The sequence below is a fragment of the Silurus meridionalis genome, chromosome 9, assembly GCF_014805685.1.
Source record: "Silurus meridionalis isolate SWU-2019-XX chromosome 9, ASM1480568v1, whole genome shotgun sequence".
Taxonomy (NCBI): Eukaryota; Metazoa; Chordata; class Actinopteri; order Siluriformes; family Siluridae; genus Silurus; species Silurus meridionalis.
This window is the reverse complement of record NC_060892.1, coordinates 14,542,558-14,564,519: the sequence shown is the minus strand read 5'-3', so window position 1 is coordinate 14,564,519 and position 21,962 is coordinate 14,542,558. Positions and strand designations below refer to the sequence as shown.

The following is a 21,962-nucleotide window of genomic DNA, read 5'->3' as shown; positions in this document are numbered from 1 at the left end:
CATTTTCTTATGATTATTTAAAACATTTTATCTAGGGGCTGTGGTGGCTCAATAGTTAAGGTTTTTGGATGCTGCCACTTGATCAAGACCTTTAATCCTCTTTTCTCCAGGGGGGGCGTATCATGGCTGACCTGACTTCTTAATAAACTGCCAATTACAGTTTTCGAATGAATATATATATATATATATATATATATATATATATATATATATATATATATATATATATATATATATATATATATATATAGCTGGATTTTTGGTTAATTTGTTTCCTTATTTAGACTATGCTAAGGCAGTGCACATCTCCATGTATTAATGGTGGGGAAAGATATATTTCTCATTTTTCTCCCCTCACACAATTTATCTTCATTAATATCATAAAACAAATCTGAACGCTTCTATTATCTAACCTATTAAGTGCAGTTCCAAAAGAGAACACCAGATGGCAAGCAAATTCAACTCATTAGGCACCAGGAAAGAATTTATCAAATGTTTACAGTATGTCATTTGTATGAATTAAGACTTTTTTTCAATTATTTAGCTAATCATGGTTCAGCAACTAGTAGAACATTGCCTATTTTTTTTTTCTGTTTCAGTCTTCAACTCTAGTTTTGGTTCCCAGTGTAGCCTCAGATTTCTGTACCTGGCTGACAGGAGTGGAACCTAATGTAGTTTTTTACTCTTAAAACACATTCTGTTTAAGCTTTGTAGTGCTGTGCATTTTGAGATGCTTTTCTGCTCCTTATGGTTGTAAGAAGTGGTTATATGAGTTAGCTCTGTGAGCGCTAGCCAGTCTGGCCGTTTATGTCTCACAATTAGATAGATAGATAGATAGATAGATAGATAGATAGATAGATAGATAGATAGATAGATAGATAGATAGATAGATAGATAGATAGATAGATAGATAGATAGATAGATAGATAGATAGATAGATAGATAGATAGATAGATAGATAGATAGATACAACTTTATTGTCATTGCATTGTACAGGTACACAGCAAAGAAATCCCGGTTGCCATATACCAGTGCAAAATTTAGCAATCGTGCAAATAGTGCAGATAAATATGTAGCATATTTACAGCATGTGATATATATGTAAACATATGTACAGTGAATAAATAATAAATATAAAGGCTCTAGCAGTGCAGAGATCTGTGGACATCGTTAATGCACAGGTTAATGTTCTAAGGCTGTGGAATTGAAGAGGTAATGTGCAGAAGTAGAAGGTTCTAAGATTATGGCATTTAAGAAATGTTGGAAAAAAGCTGTCCCTGAACCTGCTGTTTTTTGTGTGTATGTTCCTGTATCTCCTTCTTGATTCAAGGAGGTTAAACAATTTGTGACTGGGATGTGGAAAGTCCTTAACAATGTTGTGAGCTCTGCACCGACATCTGCTGTGGTGAAGGTGTTCAATGGCAGGTAGTTGGGTGCCAGTGATGCGTTGGGCCGTTTTTTGACCACCCTTTGCAGGGCTTTACGTTCACACACAGTGAATCCTCCGTACCATACAGTGATGGAGTTGGTCAGGATGCTCTAAATGATGCAGCGGTAGAACCTCCCTGGGGACAGATGAGCTTTCTTGAGACTTCTCAAGAAGTACAGGCGTTGTTGTGCCTTAACCAGAGCTAAAGTGCTCTGGTGCCAGGTCAGATCCTCAGAGATGTGAACTCCCAGGAACTTGGATTTCCAAAAGTCCACGATGATCTCTTTAGTCGTCGAGGTGTTGGGGGTCAGGTTGTTGGTTGTTGGTTACCTGCCTTACCTGTCTTAACATTTCTCTTCACTGGAACTAAGAGGGGCGAACCTGATCCACCATAACAAAGCCCCCTGTGCAGAAGTTAAGCTCTTTGGAGTAGAATAACAAAACAACAGAAGAACAAAGGGGTCTTGCTCAGAGCTCTAGCTTTAACCCCACTGCACACCTTTGGGATAAACTGGAAGTGGAGCCTCCTCACACAACTTCAGTCCCTTGTCTCACTGATGCTCCTGTAGCTGAATGAACACAGATCCACACAGCCACACTCAAAAATCTAGTAGACATCTTTTGCAGAAGAATGAGGCTTATTATAACAGAAGAGAGGGATAATGCCATATTAATGCCCATGGTTTTGGAATAAGATGTTAACCAGTCAGATATACACATACTTTGGGGCAAAAAGTGAAGACTATAAATAGACTTTTATAAATAAATAGTAATTTAATGGGTGCTCTGGTCTTTTGGCGTATTTACATTTGCATTACAGTTGTCATGGCAACTTCAACTGCAACCTCATCTTTTAGAAAAATACAGCTTATATTTTCAATACAAATTTATTATAACATGTTAATAAAAATGTATATGAATCTATAATAATATTGAAGCATATATGTAATTAATACATATGATATTTACAAATAATTGAATATGCACGCATCTACAAGTGGATGTGGATGAGGAGGAGGGTCACTTCTTATAGGACAAAGAAAATAATGCCTCATGATATTCTCTAAAACTAGAATAAAATCCTTATTGTCTTTTAATAAATATGTATGGAGTATTTGAGTGGTGTAAGTGGTGTGGTGTGAGTTACAGAGCAACAGCAACCCCATGTCGGACCTGTTTGGCCCTCGAGCAAGGACCTTCACCCTCTTTGCTCCACTGTATCATGGCTGACACTGAACTCTGACCTCATGTAAATGTTCACGTACATTACAGCACAGAGAAATTATTTCTTCGTATATCCCAGTGATGTTAGAAAGCTGGGGTCAGAGTGCAGAGTCAGCCATGATGCAGCACTCCTGGAGCACAGAGAGTTAAGGGCCATGCTCAAGGGCCCAAGAGTGGTCTTGAACCCCAGACTTTCCAAGCTGTAACCCACAGCCTTAACCTTTAAGCTACCATGATTATATGCAATTATAATGGATTTATATATAAATCACTGTAGGGCATTTACATTTAAGAACAAAAAGCAAGATTGGTCCAAATTTTGGCATATGTTCCACCTCGATTTAATATGAATTTTAAAAAACTCAACAGATGATGACAGTGCCCTTATTCTTACGTTTTTCCCTGATTTTTCTTTTAAAACCTGGACTCTTATATTGAAACTAACACACGTAGGCCGCCATTTTTAAAGCATCTCTCCTGCACTTGCTTCACATAGACCGCATATATTAAGCCTCGGCTCGCCGGTGGATTTATATTCTCAGCGCGTCCTTTGTGTGATTCTATGCGTCTCTTTCATTAAAGAAAAAAAACCCCACAACAGCAACGAGGCACGGATCTTTTTTTTTTTTCTTTTTTTTTATTCTTCTTCCTCCCCGATTCCAGGACACCGAGCTGAGCCGCAGATGTGCGCGAGCGCGGTGCGGGGATGGTGAGAGAGGTTCGAGACCTGCTTATCTTCTTTATCTTCATCATCATCACCGCCACCGCCGTCGCTGTGGATTTGCCAGGGATTTATCTCGCTCGGGACGCAGGGACGGGAGCAAAGCAGTACGCCTGAGAAGAGAACCGGAGGAAAATAAAACCGAGACTACAATAAACGGGTAAATAAACAAGTCGGATCTCGTGCGCCTTTTGTAAATAAATAAATAAATGAATAGGCAAATTTGCCTTGCGGAATGTGCGGCGATATGCGTGTGTATGTGTGTGTCATTGTGTTTGTGTGTGGGGGGGCATGTTAACGCCTAGACAAGACACTTTTGTTCAAGAGAGATCTGTTTTTAATCAAATAAGCATTTTGCGCAATTTTTGGAATGATGGCAAATAAATAAATAAATAACACCATGGACGCATCTTAATGATCGGATTTGGTTGATGTTTTGAAAAGCATTAAATTGTAAATTTTCCGCATATATATATATATATATATATATATATATATATATATATATATATATATATATATATATAATATAAAATATTTATATTAAATGAATAAAGTCTCTGTTTCTGCTTTATGCAATTGCAATGGATTGCTGCGCACAGCACCGAAGGGTTCAGCATTAAAAATATGAATATGAAAATGTTAGTAAGAAATGTTTGAATAAATAGTATGGTTTAATTAAAGACCATTGCGATTTTGTGTGCGATTAGATTTTGTGCCGAATTGCACTCTGAAACGAAAACGCGGACTTCATTCCCCCCGGCGCGTTAGGGCCAAAATAACATCCCACACCGCCACACAGCACAGAGAGAACATCCTAGAAACAAAACGCTCTTAGATACATATATAAATATTTTCCCATTTATTTTTAATCTATAATGATCAGTTAGAATCCTGTTTTCAATTTCAGGTTTTTGTTTTATTTTTGACTAGAAATGTCCTGCATTGCTTGTATCTGTGTATCCAATCGGAATTAACCCCTGAGTGGGCGTGGCCTAACATGACATACTGCTGCCAGAACCTTTGGGAAACCCTGGAAATCCCAGTAAATCAACCCACACATCAATCAGATATCTGCCACTTTAGAGAATGAATAGTTTAGAAATATATATTTATGTTTTTGAAATATATTTGTTTTAAATACACAGGTGTTTTTAAGTGTTATTAAAAAAAAAATTGGATGCCACACTAAACGACTGAACGCATACTATATTGCGCATATGTAAAAACATGACTTTTTTTTGTTCTGTCATTACTGTCAAACTTTTGTTTACTTTCTTCGCCGCTTTGAAGCGATGCAACTGCGTGTGAACTTTGCGTCCGCTTTCCTCAGAATCAGAAAGAGCGTTATTGCCAAGTATGTTTGCACTTACAAGGAATTTGTTTTGGTGACAGAAGCTTCCAGCTGCACTTTATTTTTTTTTATTTTAATTTTTTTTTTTAAGTGTGCAACTGGAAGCTTCTGATTGTAATTTTGTGAAATGTTTAGATAACACTTTGAGTGGCATTAAGAGTAACAACGTGGATATCTGGCACAACAACGGCAGTACATCATCATCCACTGGCTTGTTTGAGTTGCACGAGTCATTTGCTGTGTCGCATGCTAAAAATCACGTCATCCTTTTTAAATAGCTCTGTTTTCTCAGTCCACAATACAGCATGAAAAATGGCATTTGGCAAATGTAATTTTTTGCTCCAATTTTGTTGGACAGAAACGCTGTCTTTGAGTGGATGGAAGGACATATCAAAAGCAAAGATGTGCTTTTAGATTTGTTAGGATTAATGTGAACATAGCCAGTAGGTTGTAGATTATATTTCCTCACATAACCAACACCAATTAACCCCTTTTCACCTTGTAGTTTAAACTCTTCAACTTGGTGTAATCTACACAAAAGTTCTCTCTTGGTTTTTTCCATTCTTTATTTTGTAATGAGTTAGATCAGATACTACAGCTAATTACATTTGTCCCTGACTACTAATCATTATATTTTGTTGTGAGAATTAATCAACATAATATTTTTTACTAACATCACCTTAATAATCTGCAACTATTGCGTGTTGCTTCGCTGCTCCCTGCTTTCTGCGGTTGCAGTTTCAGTCCAAACTGTTGCATGAACATTTGCAATTCACTACAGTTGAACTGAACCAGTAGCCACTCACGTCATGTTATAGAGCCTATTCGTGTTTTATTTATTTATTTATTTTTCACCAGAGGATAGAAAAGTCATTACAACTTGCAAATTACCACTTCGGCACCACATAGTATTCAAATTTCCATTGGGTTTTTTTTGTTTGTTTTGTTTTGTTATGGTGTGTGAATTCTGACTCGAACACTTTTCAACTACAGCTACATTTTGTTGTTTATATAGTTCTCGCAGAGTTCTTATTTTGTGCCCAATTTTTTTATATCTGTATTTATTCTCACATTGTTCATTTTAAATAATACAGCACGGATCCTAGTGGGTTTTTTTTTTGTTGTTTGTTTTTAAATAGGAATCAGGATTAGCACAATCATTCTCTGGAATTTCTCCCAATTTGGGAGGAACATTGCAGTTGTTGAAACATGTTTTTTTTCCCTATTCTGCCAGTCTGGTGGAAATCTGATCAATAAAAGAGATAAAACGTGTGTAATATTTCAGCAGATTGCTGCTCAGTTCGACACATTAAACTCATTGTTTTTGCTTTCAAATAGCCACACTTACAAATGAGGATATAAATTTGAAGATAAACTGTTATGATGTAATTATGGAATGTAAGATAGTATATCTTTTCAAAACATTGACTTATTGGTTTGATTTTGTGCAATAGTAGATAGTCATCATGAATGCCATGCCTTCTGAATTGGTCAGGATGTTGAAAGGGTGTGTCTTTATAACATCAGTCCAAATGGAAATCTAGATGGTGTCTCAAATTACCTGATATACATTTTGTGCCATTTATCCCTAGTTTTTGCAATTCACTAACCTTTTTGTAAATCAATATCCATTACATCCAAAACCTAAAACATTTACGTGCACAGTGAGACTTTAGTGTTCTCTGGGGAATAACGTCAAACTCGAAATCCCCTTAAACTCCCCCTGTGTGGGGTTTCTTATTCCTTACAGAATCTAGGTAGACTACAATAGACTTTCACTGTGACTGTGAGAATGCATTCTAACGATATATATATATGTATAAAATATGCAAGACTAAAACATTTATAATACAGGCGCAGGCATAAATCGGGATCGAAGCATGTGCATATTTCATGTACACATTAAAGTTTACTCTCCATTAATCTCTATTAGGCGTCAAAAAGTCTCAAGCTCAAAGATCCCTTGATACTCGTTTGGGGCTTGAGCTTGAAATTGCATCAATATTATCGTGGCTTTTGAACCACAAGAATCGGCAGAGGTTAGCTTGGGTTTATTTATTTTTCATAACTGTATTAATAAGAGTATTTTAGTGTTGCTAGTTGGTGTCAGTGTGCTTGTGTAACTCTACTGTGTGTGTGTGTGTGTGTGTGACTAGGCTTGTCCTAAACCTAAACCTCTGTTCTGTATTCTGTGTCAGACTTCTTGGCAGTGGTTTTAATACTTGTCTTAGTCTCACTAGATATAGTTCTAAACTTGTTGTTGGTGTTGTCTATTATTTGTATTTATCCTATGGTCAGTCTGAATACTCGATTCTGATTGGCTGATAGGTGTGAGTTCTTGAGCATTAGTAAATAAGTGTGTCCCGTATAAACAACTGTAATCATAGTAGCATTCAGTTACACTGACAGTGTGACAGCTACTGTATTGTATACCTTTTCTAATGACCTTACTAAGCTTAAATAGATCTAATAGTTTTTTGTTTTTTTTTTACCATATGTTATTTGGTGAATGTGAAAATGTTTATATGTACATTAAAATGAGAGATAATAAACGGCACAAGGAATAAAGCCTGTAATTCAGACATGCAATCACTCTCACTATCTAATTACTTTTTTTTTTATTATTCATTCAAATAAATGTTAAATTACATCATTTATTACATAACATGTTCCTCTGAATTGTGTATTGAAATTGTGTACAGCATGTTTAGATGTGCATTATCCCTAAGAAGAAATGATTCTTTCTAGTAAACAGCCTAATCATTGGCACAGTGCATGAATTAACCCAGTTAGTTGAGGTAAAGGCTTAGCTTGGAAAGTATTAATGTGGTATTGGACTCACCTTGGACTTTGTTTTGACTTGACCTAGGTTATTCCTGGTCTTGGAATAAAAACAAAGTGGTTTTACCCAGTGAAATCTGATCACGGTTTAATGCATGGCTAAAATCTATTCAACAGCATTTTTCTCTAAAATAAAGGCTGCAATGGGGTTTGATTGAATTAAACAATAAATTAACAATAATAATAAATAAAAGCACGGTAAAATAATAATAGAATGCACAGTAGAAAATAGAAATGGAATTTGCAGAATTTACAACCATAAGCAGCATTTGCCAGAATTCCTGAATATTCCTAAGATTCTTGCGTTTTTGTGTAAAATGTGCACTTGTTTGCGCAATAATTATTATTTTTTTAAAGTTAATAAAATAATTGTACTTTATGCCAAATCACTGTGTTGTAACAAGAATAAAGGTCATGCTTTGTCATCCTACAACTACAACACTGACTTTTCCCTTCTAACTGCATGCCCCTAGATGTCTGCTGCTTTAATCAATAAGCATCTGTTTATTTTAAGCATGTAAGTAACCTGTTTCCTAGATATTTATATGATTTAATGAAATTTTCAGAACTGTGTTTCTAGGAGGAAATATTTGAGAGAGATTAAGAGAGTTTAATAATGTGTAGAGATTTGGCCATGCTTCTTTCCACTATGATAACCTTTCCTTTATGATTGCGTGCGTATATGCGTGTCCCCGGTCTTTGTGAATAGACCAACATGGAGCTATATGAAACTACTCGCATTTATATTTGCCATTGATCCTGTTTAGTTTTTGAATCGCTATTTTAATTCTTTTTGTAGAAGACCTCAAAGGAACACCCTGTACCAGGCCTACTAACCCCAAGAGGAGGAATTCATAGTCCTGCCAAGGTGTGTGTGTGTGTGTGTGTGTGTGTGTGTGTGTGTGTGTGTGTGTGTGTGTGTGTGTGTGTGTGAGAGAGAGAGTGAGAGCGTGTGAGCGGGAAAGGGCAAATCTAAAAATGGAGCACATTTTCGATATAGTCCTTTAACAAAGCACTTTTCTGAGATGATACGAGGGGTGCATGCATATTAGAGGTTTTACGGAAACTATCAGGCGCTTCTGATCTTGGCAGAGGAGGGAAAAGATGCTGTATAGAATAATTAGTAATAAGACAACAAAGAAAAATCTGGATCTAAACTTCTCCACTATCTACATTTACCTAAAACAGAGGAGTCTCATTCTTCCACTCATTTTGTGATTACTGTAAATACATGTGTATACGAGTGCAGTCCATTTTCTGTTTTCATTTCTTTTTATAATCCACTTTTATGTTTACATTTAAAGCATATGCTCTTTTTTTCCGAGTGACATGCAGAAGTATTTGTTACTGTGAACGGTTTGACTGTGCTGGTTCTTCACCAGTGCAAGATCTTCAGACTTTTTTGTTTAGATTTTATTACATTGTGTATATTTTCAGTTTCAAATTCATGATGAACATTGCAATTGTGGAAACAATTTGGGTGTGTCTAAGATCATCAGTCCAAATGGAAATCTAGATGGTCTCTCATTTTGCCAAATTATTATTAGGAACATTTGTGCCATTTTCCCCTTTTTTTTCCACATTGTGTATATTTTTAGTTTAAATGATATTATAATTTGATTTGCTCACCCTGATCCACACACATGATCTGTGATATTCCAAATCTGGTCTAATTTACAGCACAAATGATGTCGATCAACCTGCTTATTTACTGTACACATGTTTAAAAACTAGTTAAATAATTTTTGTGTATACCAGTTGTCTGTTCTTGTTTTTGCCAGTCAGTATGCTTGTTGTCTATTTAATTGCTAAAATTAATCCAAATAATCTGACTGTTAAACCCCAGTATGCATAGCAATTAATATAACAAGCATTTTTATTTTTTAAATGTCTGTGCTGATAAAATACACCATCACCTGGTCATAAGTACGGTATGTGATTTTTGAGCATTGCATTCCACATTTAGTCCCAATTTGCTCTTATTTCTTTCACTCTTCTGGGAAGATGTTTCACTAGATTTTTGGAGTGGTCTTATGGATATTTGTGTTCATCAGCCACAAGGGTATTATGAAAGGCAGGTACTGATGTAGGGTGAGGAGGCCTGGGGTACAGCCAGTGTTCCAATTCATCCCAAAGGTGTTCAGTAGGGATGAGATCAGAGCTCTATAGCAGGCCACTCAAGATCTTCCTCTCAAAAGCATGTAAACTTGTATCTTCAAGGAGCTCACTTAGTGCACAGGGGCATTGCCATGCTGGAACAGGTTTGGGTTTAAAGTGAATAAAATTTTTTATATCAAGACGTCCTGTACAATTGAGTGCCTCCAACTTTGTGGTAACAGTTTGGAAAAGAACCACATATAGCAGGAAATGTCAGGTGACCCAATACTTTTGGAAATATAGTGTATTTGACCTGTTTTCTGTTTTAGACAATAAATGTTATTGAAAGTAACAGTAGTATTTTTTTAATAATAAATGCAAACATTTTTACATTTACCATGACTGAAAGTGTCACAAAACCAAAGATTAGTAATGGCCAAAGAGGGGAATGGGACGAAGATTCCAGGGGGTCGCTGGTGCTTCCTTCAGGTCTACTATGTCCACACACTTAAAAGCTACTCCAATTTACAACTAATGGTACTGGTGTTTTGTTCAAGTCCCACCTTTAAACCAGAAAACCATTTAATTAGATACATTTTTTTCCCCCCAGAAACCCTTGGATTGACAGCACACATATAGTAATTTCATGGTGTAATTCCAAAGCAGCATTAATATCAGAGTTAAAAACACCTGGGGGGTTCAATTAGGGGTGGAGAAAACTTTTGAGTGATCATTCTAACAGCCTAAATGTCATCAGGTCTGTTGTGTATATAATATTCTGCAGTTTTCATCAATTTGGTGTGGCTTCATCTTTCTCCTGTTGCTGCATGCCTGGTTGACTGAGATAACTGTTACGCTTTCAGAATGATTCTGCATCAGTTGTTCGCTGATACGTTCTCTTGTAACTGGTAACAGATCAGTTTCTTCAGGAGCGAGATAAACACCTCGTCTTCCTCTCGGGGAAACTGCATGGCTGTGTGTGATAGCTGCTTGGGCACTGAGAAATTATCAGCATTTGTCTATTCCAGGGCAGATGGTTTGCTATCTGTGAAAAGTTTGTCATCAGAGTCATTTTAACTGCTAGAAGCAGTACTTTATTGTGACTGTTAATCCTACTGGAGACATTTTAGTACTACACCACTTAACTTCACTGTGAATTTATAGATCACAGAACAATTTGGTAAATTTGTTTTTCTTCTTTATCTGTTAATTATCTCAAAATATCCTCTATTTTGTAGTTCGTAAGCATGTTCATATTTATTTCCTTTTTTATATTCCATACTTTTGCTCTTGTTCTCATTTTCCATTTTCCTTTGTTACATCACTGAATACTCTGTCCTTTTGTAATAATAAAATACTTGCTTTCCTTGCTTTTTATGGTATTTACTAATTTAAGGGCTAAAACTTACAGGGACAATAATTGATGAATTATTTCTGTAAAGCTGCTTTGGGTCAGTGTCTACTGTTAAGTGTTCATACAAGAAAATGTGCCTAAATTGATTTATTAATTTCTGTATTCATCTATTGCATATTTTTTACTTTCCATTTACTTTGAGAAATGAGACCGAATGGTCCGTTAAGGTGTGTGTGTGTGTGTGTGTGTGTGTGTGTTTTTATATATATATATATATATATATATATATATATATATACACACACACACACACACACACACACACACACACACTATATATGTGTGTGTGTGTGTATAATAATAATTTGTCTTCTGCATCTTTGATCCACATAGTCTTTAAATTGACTGTAATGATCCGAAGCTCTGTTATATTTTTGGAGTCTTGTCTGTGTTGCACTTGAATATGATGCAAATACTGATGAAGGGAAGTAATGTGATGTGATGTGTGTACATGCCACCATGCTGATTGCTAATGCCACTGGAGGACAGTCATCCAAGTCTCATGATGTCTGTACAAATCAAGGGCAAAACTCTGACTGGTTTTGGCAGATGTTTTTGGGACATTCTGCTGTAGGTGTCAGAGATCCAAAATGATGTGTAGAGAAAGTGAGTCACTGCACTTTTTAGTGTGTGTATCGATTAGAGGTTTCAATTTCCGAAGAGAGAGCTTTTGATGTAATAGGAATTGATCATTTGCTAGGTTAGCTTTTTTTTTTTGCCTGCTAGATTGTTAGTTTGCTCACTAGGTAAATCTTAGACTCACTAAATCAGCTCCCATGTGCTCGGTTTGCTTTTAGTCATTAAATCTGATTTTGCTTTTAAAGTTATTCACTATTTAGTTTTTTTCCTTTTCAGGTTAACATTTACTTGTTAGTGTTTGCTTGCTCACTGGCTCAATCTTTGTTTGTTAGCTTTGCACCCATTAGATTAGTTCTCATGCACTTAATTAGCTTTTACTTTCTATACTTCTGTTGACTTTCACTGATTAGTTGGTTTTGCTAGATTGTTAGGTTAGGTGTCATTGATTGCTTTAGCAAAAAAGAACCAGTTTGTGCTCTCTAGGTTAGAGTGAGTTTGTTAGGATTGCTTTCCTGCACTAAATTAGCTCCCTTTCTCAAAGTTATCCTTCATTCATTGTTTCCTCATATTGGTTTTTGCCTTAAATCCTATTTAGACTGGATTAGTTTTGCATGAAGAGGTAGGGTTTTGTAATTACACCTGTATATTTGGGGAGTTTAGTCATGTCTGAATCAGTTGCCTATATATTTTTTTTGACCGTGCATTCCCGCTTCTGGAAATATTGCACGTTAAACAAACACCAGTAGGAATAACTCCAGATAATATACAGTATATAGTGTCTGAATCGATGTTTGAAAATAATCTGTTATATCCTGAGTGAAGAGGTGCTCAATACTATCAGTGCAAAAACGCTTTTTATAGTCTCTTACAGCAGCCAAAACCAAGTTGGTTAAGGTTAAAAATGCAGCACAACATATTTTAGACAACAATTTAAAAAGATTTAAAGTTGTACTCTAATGCACTAATGCGATAACCATCAGCCTGACTTCTCTCCTCTGGTATTTTTTTTTCCAGTCCACTAACTTGCAGAAATGCAACAGATCATGCATGCAACATGCAGACGATTGACCATGCATGTAAATATTATATGCAAAGGGAAGGCAGAGAGGTCATTATTTGCAATCCAGATCGTTTTCATTGCATCAAGAGCTCTTAATACATATTTCAGATATACTTCAGATAGAATTTTTTTTTAAATATATAATAATAATAATAATAATAATAATAATAATAATAATAATAATAATAATAATAATGATGATGATGATGATAAGTGACCATGATTAAACACTAAGGAATCACTAACAACCTATTTTATGTAACAAGATAAAATAAAAATAGGGAATGATGGAAATGTTATACATTTATTTGTAAAAGTAAAATGGCTCTATGCGAGGGATTATAGCTGTAAATATGTATTTTAAAAAATAAATCTAAAATTGGATTAATTATAGAAGTAAAATGTTGGTGCACACTTTTAGTTTAACCAGTGAGTAGAAGTTGTGTATAAAATGAAAATATATTTCTGATAATAGTTTGCTAAGAGCATTTATGTACCTGATGTTTTTTATTATTTATGTAATCAATTGATTGATTATTAATTGATTTAACATCGCTTTGCTGCCACCTTTATTAATACAATAAAATTTTATGGATTTGCCAAATAATAATAATAAAATATATTATATAATAATAAAATATATAATTTAAAAGCAACATCCAAGATGGTGCTAAAATATTCTTATGGTTCCAAGGTTTGCTGTAAAATGGTAGTGTTTTTATGCATAAAGACAAGCTTTTCCTTTTCTCTTAAAGGTTCTGCTGTAATTGTGATTGTGTCTCATATAAAGAGGTTCATTTTCAAAATGTTCACTAGAAAATTCCAATGAATTATAGAACGGAAGAAGTGAGTTTTTAAAATGTAAAAATAATTAATAATTGGAAAAACTGGTTAGTATTGGTATTTAACAAAGTCTTAGTACAGTACATGAGTACAATTTAAGACACAATTCTGTTTTGTACAGTCGATGGAGAGATTTGTTCATTTGTATAGATGGCTATTTTTGTTTCCTCTATCCCGACACATTATATTTCTGCAATATTTCTTTCAATTACTTAATTTTTTCAAATTTAGGTAATTATAAATAAGTTTCTAATTACTTTTAAGATCAGATGTTCTCAAAGTAGAGTTCACCTGATTATTGTATGAAATATAATGTGTAGCTGGATGTAGAAATGTTTCGAAAGACTATTTACTTAAACTTTTGCTGCGAGTGTGCGAGAACACGCGCAGCACAGCAAGACGGCCAGTAATTAGATTTCACCTCATAAGATGAACCATTTTTATCTTGAGTTATGCTGCTGCCCACAGTTATCTCTTGTTAGCCGTAATCCCACAACATTAATAGCTCCAGGCCAAACGAGGTGATGAAGCTAAATCAATTCCAATCCATTACTTATCCTTGCTTTGTTCCAACGAACCTTCTTTTATCATCTATCTAGGCTTGATTCATATTTATATATTTCTTTTCTCGCCTGTCTATAATTCAGTTCAGCTCATAAGCAATTGAACAGTGACATGATTTGTGCTGTTCTGTACTGCTGCACTTTCAAATGAATAAACGTTAGTGACACTTCGCTTGTACTGTTTTAGCTACTTCCTGTAAAGTTTACTTAGTATAACCAAGTATTTACTCTCAGATTAGAGCTGACTGTTATCATTTTGATTACAGAGTCGTGTTTTCATTTCCTGTCCTGTACTCTGGGACAAAGCTTAAGATTCACTATGGCACTGTCTAATAATAATAATTTTTTTTTTTTTTTAAATATATAGCGTTTTAATGCAGTCATTAAAGTATTTTATGAGTATTGTAAATGATTATTGCGTGGTTATTGTGTAACGTGATGGGGAATGTCATGTATATTCTAACTGAGTTATTTCATGTGGTTACCACAAAGAGTCGATCCTTTCGGCTGTAAAATGACTCATCAAAGACTGCGGTATTTTGAGCAGTGCTAATTTTCTTTTGTTTTGTTTTCTATGAAACTAACATTATTTACATACGTTTAATGTATTAAAAAAATATGTTTGGAAAAAAGCCGCAAATAATCACAAATGATTAATTAAGAAAATAACAGCATTGTTTACAAATGGCACTGTAAGGGTTGTAAAAAAGACAAAAAAACACATTTGTGAGTTTTAGGGACTGCAGGTTGTGCTATGAAACATGTAAAATCATTTCATTGACTACAGAATAACACTTACTTAACAGTCCTGTATGCTGTAGTCTTCATCTAACGAGCTAGTTTGGCGTTTTTTACCTCCAACCACACGCTCTCAAGCATTCGACTAAGATCAGTGAGTGTTCTTCGGGATGAACTGAAACAATAGAAATGAATCACTTTTCGCCGATCACATCTCATCCACTGTGGTTCCTGTTCTAAGCACTGGATTTCTTCCTCTCTGTTTCCTCACCAATTGGTATTGCATGCAAAGTGATTCAATTTAAGTCTTCATTGTTCAGAAATAATAATTAGTATCAGTAAATTACAAGGCAGGGTTATGAATCATAGAGACGGTTTATTAGAATGGAGACAAATGTTTGCATTTTTCCTTTAAAACTTTGGTGTATTTTCCTTCAAGACTCTTCTACTGATCCTATTCCTACTGAATATTTTATTTTATATATATATATATAAAATATAAATTATATTATATTATATAGGCTACACTGATCTTTTTCTGTCAAGCTTTCTTTTTTTCAGTTCAGTTTTTTTTTTCCCTTTTGATTAATTTACTATTTCCTTTTGCTTTTATTTACATTTTTTGCCATTTTTTTTCTCCTGTGTCTTTTCCTTTTCTCTCTCCTCATTTCCTATTTCTACTGTATCTCCGCATTGTTTCTCTTTTCTGTCATTCTCTATCTTGAACCCTTTCTCTCACTTTTCTTTTCTCCTCTACATTTTTCCCCCTCTCTCTGGTCTCATTCTTTTTCACTTGCAGTTTGAGCAGGATAAACATCTACCATCATATTAAGTAAAACTGGGGCAGTGGGAAAAATGCTATATGTCAATCCCATAATAGCATGATGGGAGTGTTCATTAGTAGACATCAATCATCAGATAGTTTAAGAGATGTACAACTCTCATTGAGAAACTGGAAATGAGGTATTTACCAAGTGGCTGGTGCCTAAATTAAAACTACTGTACAATTGTTCATAAAATTGGAATTAAGGTAATAAATATTTGTCATTGATATTTGTCAAGTGGAATTAAAATTTGATTCATTGTGACCATTGTAATAGTGGATGCATTTATTACCAGCCTTTCAAGTTCATGATTTTTCACATTTGAATTCTTGTCTCGTTTAGATTAGCTGAACCACGCCTAAAAAGTCATTGCATTCTAATTTGAAAGATCATAAATCATCATGATTATTTGCATATTAAAATGTTTCATGAAGAAAGATTTTTCTTAATACAATAAAGTTTTACCAGGAATAAAAAATAAATAAATAAGAAAAATAAACAATTATTTCATGTCTTCTTCAGTCATGGAGCCTCAGATTGACTATGGATGAATTTTTTGGGGACAATGGTCACAAGTAATGCGGAACATTTGGTGATCCGTGGTTGATCCTTAGAAACAAGTGATTGATCTGTTTGAACAATGTCAGTCAGTGGTTGGTCTCTGAGAACAGCGGTCTATAATTGATTAATGAGAGCTTATGCATTGGTGGTGATGTCATGAACACCTGTTTTCTCACCTCCTGAAAAAGTTGCTGGAATTTTTGCTTGACTTTTTTAGGGAAGCCACTAAAAATATCTTAAACAGTCAGACATCATTTTTGTACTAAAAAGACCAGATCTTTTACAAGTGTCAGAAACCTTGTTTAGTGGGCACTTTACAAGATTCTACATGTTGTGGTGCCTAAATTTTTTTTTAAGATATAAGATAAAAATATTTTTAAAAAAGTACCATATATTGCATGCCTAAATGGTTAAGGAATCACAGTTTATTTTATGCATCATTATAGGTAAAAAAAAAAAAAACATATATTCCTTTATACCTGACATGTATGAGCATTTTATTATATCTCTAGTCCATTTATTTCTTTATTTATTTTGGTGTAAAATCTGCTAGTATGCATTAAAGGCTATTGTTTTGTCAATATCAGCCACAAACCAGATGCTGATTCTGCGAAACCAGCTATATTTTATGATTTTTTTATTATTATTATTTTTTTAGGAGCTGTTCTGTGTTGTTGTTTCTGATGAATAATTCTAACATTGGATAAACAACATTTAATAGAAATGTTGAGTCAAGTAATAGAAGCTCAGGGACTGTTGGAGGCAGGAAACCAAATGTAAAACATTTTTATTTTTATTTCATTTGAGCCACTATGGCTTCATATTTGTGATAAAAAATTTTTTGCCTCTGTTTGTAATAGTTAAAGGACTGCTGTGTAACTAACAAAGACAACACTTAGGGGTGTTCTCATCAAATAATCAACAAAAGGGTGGTTTTAAGGATTTTCCAGTAAAAGTACATCACTGTTTCATTCTTTTTGAAATGTTATCCATGTCTGCTAAATTGTACAGTTTCATCTCTTAATGCTTTTCATGTTTACTACATACACTCAGTACATAGAATATACTATGCATGGAATGTAACTATTATAAATTGTTTCAGAAAAAGATAACAGAAATATGAAGTCTGCACTCTATTGGCACTCTTAAACCTAAATGCATTATATACCATACCAGGTGTTATTAAATTTTTTTTACAACACAGTCACTTTCTGCAGTCTCATGCACTCATATGACCTACTTCTGTTGATTGGTTACCAGGTTCACGCTTCTAATGATCTGTACCATGGAAGCAAAGGTGTGGTAGCAGACTGAGAAAAGGTGCATCATCTTGGCAACGGAAAAACTCCCATGAGGCCTGAACGCCCCGAGACCATGAATACCAAAGATGTAAACACTGTTTCTTAGACACAATCAAAATAAAAACATATTCTAGCACTATGCTGCAGGTTCCGTGGGAGAAGTGAGGAGATTTATCAGGTTAAGTGAGATACTGGAGGCTGGTAACCAACAACATTCTGCTAGTAGTGAGAATTTTTTTCTGTTTCTAGTCCCATTCCAGGTCTAAATCAAAAAGTTAAAAGTATTTCATCAATGAAGTCCTTCGTTTTGGGGTTTTTATGTTTTTATTTTGAAACCTTTCTTTCTAATCGTATCTCGGGCAATCTTTTCTTTTTTTTTTCTTTTTTATATTCCGTGAGAACGGGCTTTCCCTGGAATAAGATTAAAGAACCAGTCAGTCAAGTCCCTTGAGTCATTTATGAATATGATTCATTGCTCCAGAGAGTGATTCAGCTGCATATTTTTCTTCCTGTCTCCCTGGTAACAGCCCCCAACTGGAACCCCCCCCAACCCCCCCTCCCCGCCCCTCCAATGTATTATGACACTGTGCCATGGCAAGATGAGCTCCAAGCACTGAATCGGTTGCCGGATCTTGGTCATGTCTTGGTGGAATTATTTTGGGGATCAGCTGTTGCGTTGTCATTGCTGTGAGCCTATCGGAGGAAGGAGGGAATGGAAACAGAGGCTGGCTGTGCTGTCATTGGGACTGTGGGAGTGTGGAGGCCGGTCTAGCAGAGCCATCTGCTGCAGTGCTACTGCAGCCAACCATCCTCCGCCTCTCTCTCTCTCTCTCTCTCTCTCTCTCTTTCTCTCTCTCTGTCTTATTCTCTTTTACTCTGTCTCTTTTTATGTCTTTGTCCTTCGCAGCCCTTTCTGCAGTCTGAGCAACCATTATTTTACATCTGCCATTGTGTCTGACATTCTTTTACAAAATTCCTCTTATGTTCAGCACATTCTTTTACAGGTCATGTTTTCATGAGGCTCTTTTCAGCTCAAGTCTAAATATTGTGGCCAGAGTGCATTTAAGGCATAATATGTATTTGTATCCACATTTAAATCAGATACGAGTTTAAATCTGAAATGTCAAAAGCCTAATTCCAACCATCAACCTTAATTCCGGACCAGGCAGTTACTAAGAATGCTTCAAACGCGTCACATGGTCACAAAGAACCGGGTTTATATATAGGCTTCGTATTGTCATGTTCTGCCAGATTCCTGTCTTGATGCATACATCTCACACTGATGCACTGTATGTTTTTCCAGCATGTTTTGTTTGTTATAACCCAGTTGTAACCCAGTTTAGAATTAGGCTATAGTGTAAGTACGTGTATGTAAGTTATAGTAAATTAAGTATGATATCCAGAGGGTTCAATGAAGGAGAATCAGACAGTACTAGTGTAAATACCTGTATGTTGGTTCTGAAAAACAAAAATTCACGTCACCCCATTGCCAACAGCAGACAAAAAAACTCATGCTTAATGCAGGTGCAACTGGCACTTATGTGATCATACTAGGTATGTTGCACAATAGTGGTGTTTTTAGAAACCTAGCGAACCTACCAACAAAACAGATGAGATCAGAATCTCATAGGGGTTTTGTCATAGGGCAGATTATGTAAGGGCAGAGCAAGAAATGGTGTAGAATGGCGATTGGTCAAACACATCTGATAATGTCTTTGACTGGAATGAATAGTCTTCTACATTGAACTTCATTAGTAATATATTGACAAACAAAAATGTATTTTCTCTTCTCACTTCCTAATTTTTTTGGTTGCTGATAAAAATTTAAATTGCTTTGCTACTTATCATGCAGGTCAACTCGCATGTGCAGGATAAACTTCTACATACCTTCCAGTACATTACACATGCTTATTACATAAAACATAACACAATAGCTTGTACATAAAATATACTCTGTAGTACTGTAAAACAAATGACTCCTTGTATTTCTATTGCATTTTAAAGATGTCTGAACGCAGATTTGCGCTCAAACATAGCTCCCTTTTTAAGTAAGTTTGAAGTATTGGCACCCTGTTCCCAAATGCATTAAGTCCATCTTTGTGTGAGGTTTTTCAAGCATGTTGAGCTCAGCACCGTCTCTACAGGGTTCCATTGCATCAGATGGAAAAGTTATCCTTAGATAATTGCTCCTTGAGGGAGGCGGCTCTTCAGCCGTGACACGTATGCTGATGTGATTTTCGTCGCCACTAATTGGTCTGTGATGAATGAAGTGACTGAAAAAGGATATGTGTATAGATAATACTTGAGGTGCTGGTCATAGCTTTTGTTCTTTTGTTTTAAATCTAAATCTCAAAAAGGCCACTGTGGATCGAAACAGTTTTCAAGTGACTGAATGCTTTTAATGACTTTTTTTTTTATTATTCTTCATTCAGGCTGTATTCATATTTGTTTTTTATATATTTTATGTTTTCTCTTTTAAACTAAAACTGTTTTGTATCTTTGTGTCTGTTTTGTAGGTTCTGTATCAGGATGCGGCAGTGAACCCTCTCGTCTTCTCGTGATGGTGAGGATATTTGGGGGCCTGCCCTGTGTGGGCCAGACCAGCTGTTACAACAACTCCCAAGAGTACTGCTACTCTGCGCGGATCCGCAGCACAGTACTACAGGGTCTTCCCTTTGGAGGAGTGCCCACTGTACTCGCTCTCGACTTCATGTGCTTCCTGGTAAACATTTTGTATTTAGTTTTTTGATTTGTTTACCAATAATTATTTAATTAAATGGTTTCTTTTTATTAAATATATTTATTTACGATTAAATGTTCTGTGACATGTACAGTATATTGCTAATAGATAATTTAGTGATTTCACTGATATTTTTAGCTGTAATTGGAATAATTTAAATAAATTGTTTATTTATTTCTTCAAAGCACTTCATAACCTTGTATTTCACGTCACTCCATATTTCTGTTAATACTAAACTTTTACATTTTATTAATGAGTAACTAAATTGTTCCTCGGTACATTGACAAGTTCTGTTTCTCTTTTGTGTATGTTTCTTGTAATGTGGTTAAACGAGTTGAGTGTTCAATTAAATCTTCATTTAGAGTAATCCACGATTTAGTGCTAAAAGCTCCACCCTGATAATTCCTGTCTCTCTAAAGAGTAACAGATCTTGAGCATGAACCTGTATACTACCTGAAAATATCGAACGAAGTCTTAAAAACAAAATCTAGATGCCATAGATAAAAGAACGCAGATTCCACAGTTGGAAATTGTGTGAGATTTCTTAAGCACTTATTCCAAACAGCCAAAACATTAAACCCAACTGTGTAATAATGTGTTGGTTTTCCTTGTTAAAAAAATAGCCAGTAGATGCTGTAATTGGGGTGGAGCCTCATTAGATCAGACTTGTGCTTCCAGTTCATCCTGCAGATATTTGATTGGATTGATTTTGGGAAAATCAGGAAATTACAAACTGATTTCACAAGACTTGCTGAAATGCTTATTGATTTTTCCAGCTTCCAACACACCAACTTCAAGAACTGACTCTTCATTTGCTCCCTAATTCTTTATAACACAACCATTGATGGGTGCCATTGTAATGTGATAATGTTCTTCACTGCACTTGTCAGTGGTTTTAATATTATGACCAGGAAATGTGTAGTCCCTGTGGAAACCCAGATTTTTAGATAGCCAGTGTTATTTTTGCATGCCTAATAGGGGAAAAAATCGAGAGCTGCTAAATGCATGAGCAATGCATTAACCCACATGCCTGCTCACCCAATTGATCTTTAGCCTTTATAAAGGGGCAGGAAGGTTGTTGGACTAAAAGAGAGATGTGTAACCTAATAATGTTCTCAGCTGCAAGCTTCAGTGTAATGTTGACCCATATTCTTGCTGATGAGCATGACTTGGACCTGGTTGTCGGTGTAAATTTCCAGCCAAGGACTGAATGTATCATAGTCAGCATTGTTATACTTCTGTGTGTTACAATGCTATAGCTCTGTGGGACTCATAATAAAAACCCTATAATTATCTTTAACACAATGATTGCTTCCTTTTGGCTTTTTTTTTAAATTTTTTTTATTCCAATATTGGTTTAGTGCCCTGATGCTTACTTTGTTTTCACTTGTGTCTCAGGTACTTCTCTTTGTCTTCTCCATTTTGCGGAAATTGGCATGGGATTACGGCAGGCTGGCTCTCGTAACCGACGCTGACAGGTACATTTATCTTCTCCTTCTCTTTTTTTCTGTAGGATATGATGATGATGATGATGATGATGTGTGATGCTGTTTGATGATGTGTTGCTAAATAAACTTCCTTTTTTTTTTTTTTTTTTTTTTTTTGTAAAGGTTTTGCGGGTTGTCACATCGTGCCTTAATTCATTATCACAATCATTACCTTTTACTTTGTAG

At 35.3% G+C, this 21,962-nt stretch overlaps 1 protein-coding gene across 1 annotated transcript in view; it reads left to right on the top strand.

Annotated features, from left to right (window-relative positions):
• The first annotated feature begins 3,140 nt into the window (after positions 1–3,140).
• LOC124391275 (CSC1-like protein 2) overlaps positions 3,141–21,962 on the top strand; it is a 55,162-nt gene continuing 36,340 nt past the window's right edge. Inside the window, 4 exon segments of the mRNA XM_046857747.1 lie at positions 3,141–3,534; positions 8,369–8,437; positions 20,066–20,271; positions 21,688–21,767. Of these exon segments, the coding sequence (XP_046713703.1) occupies positions 20,110–20,271; positions 21,688–21,767 (242 nt within the window). The 5' untranslated portion in view covers positions 3,141–3,534; positions 8,369–8,437; positions 20,066–20,109.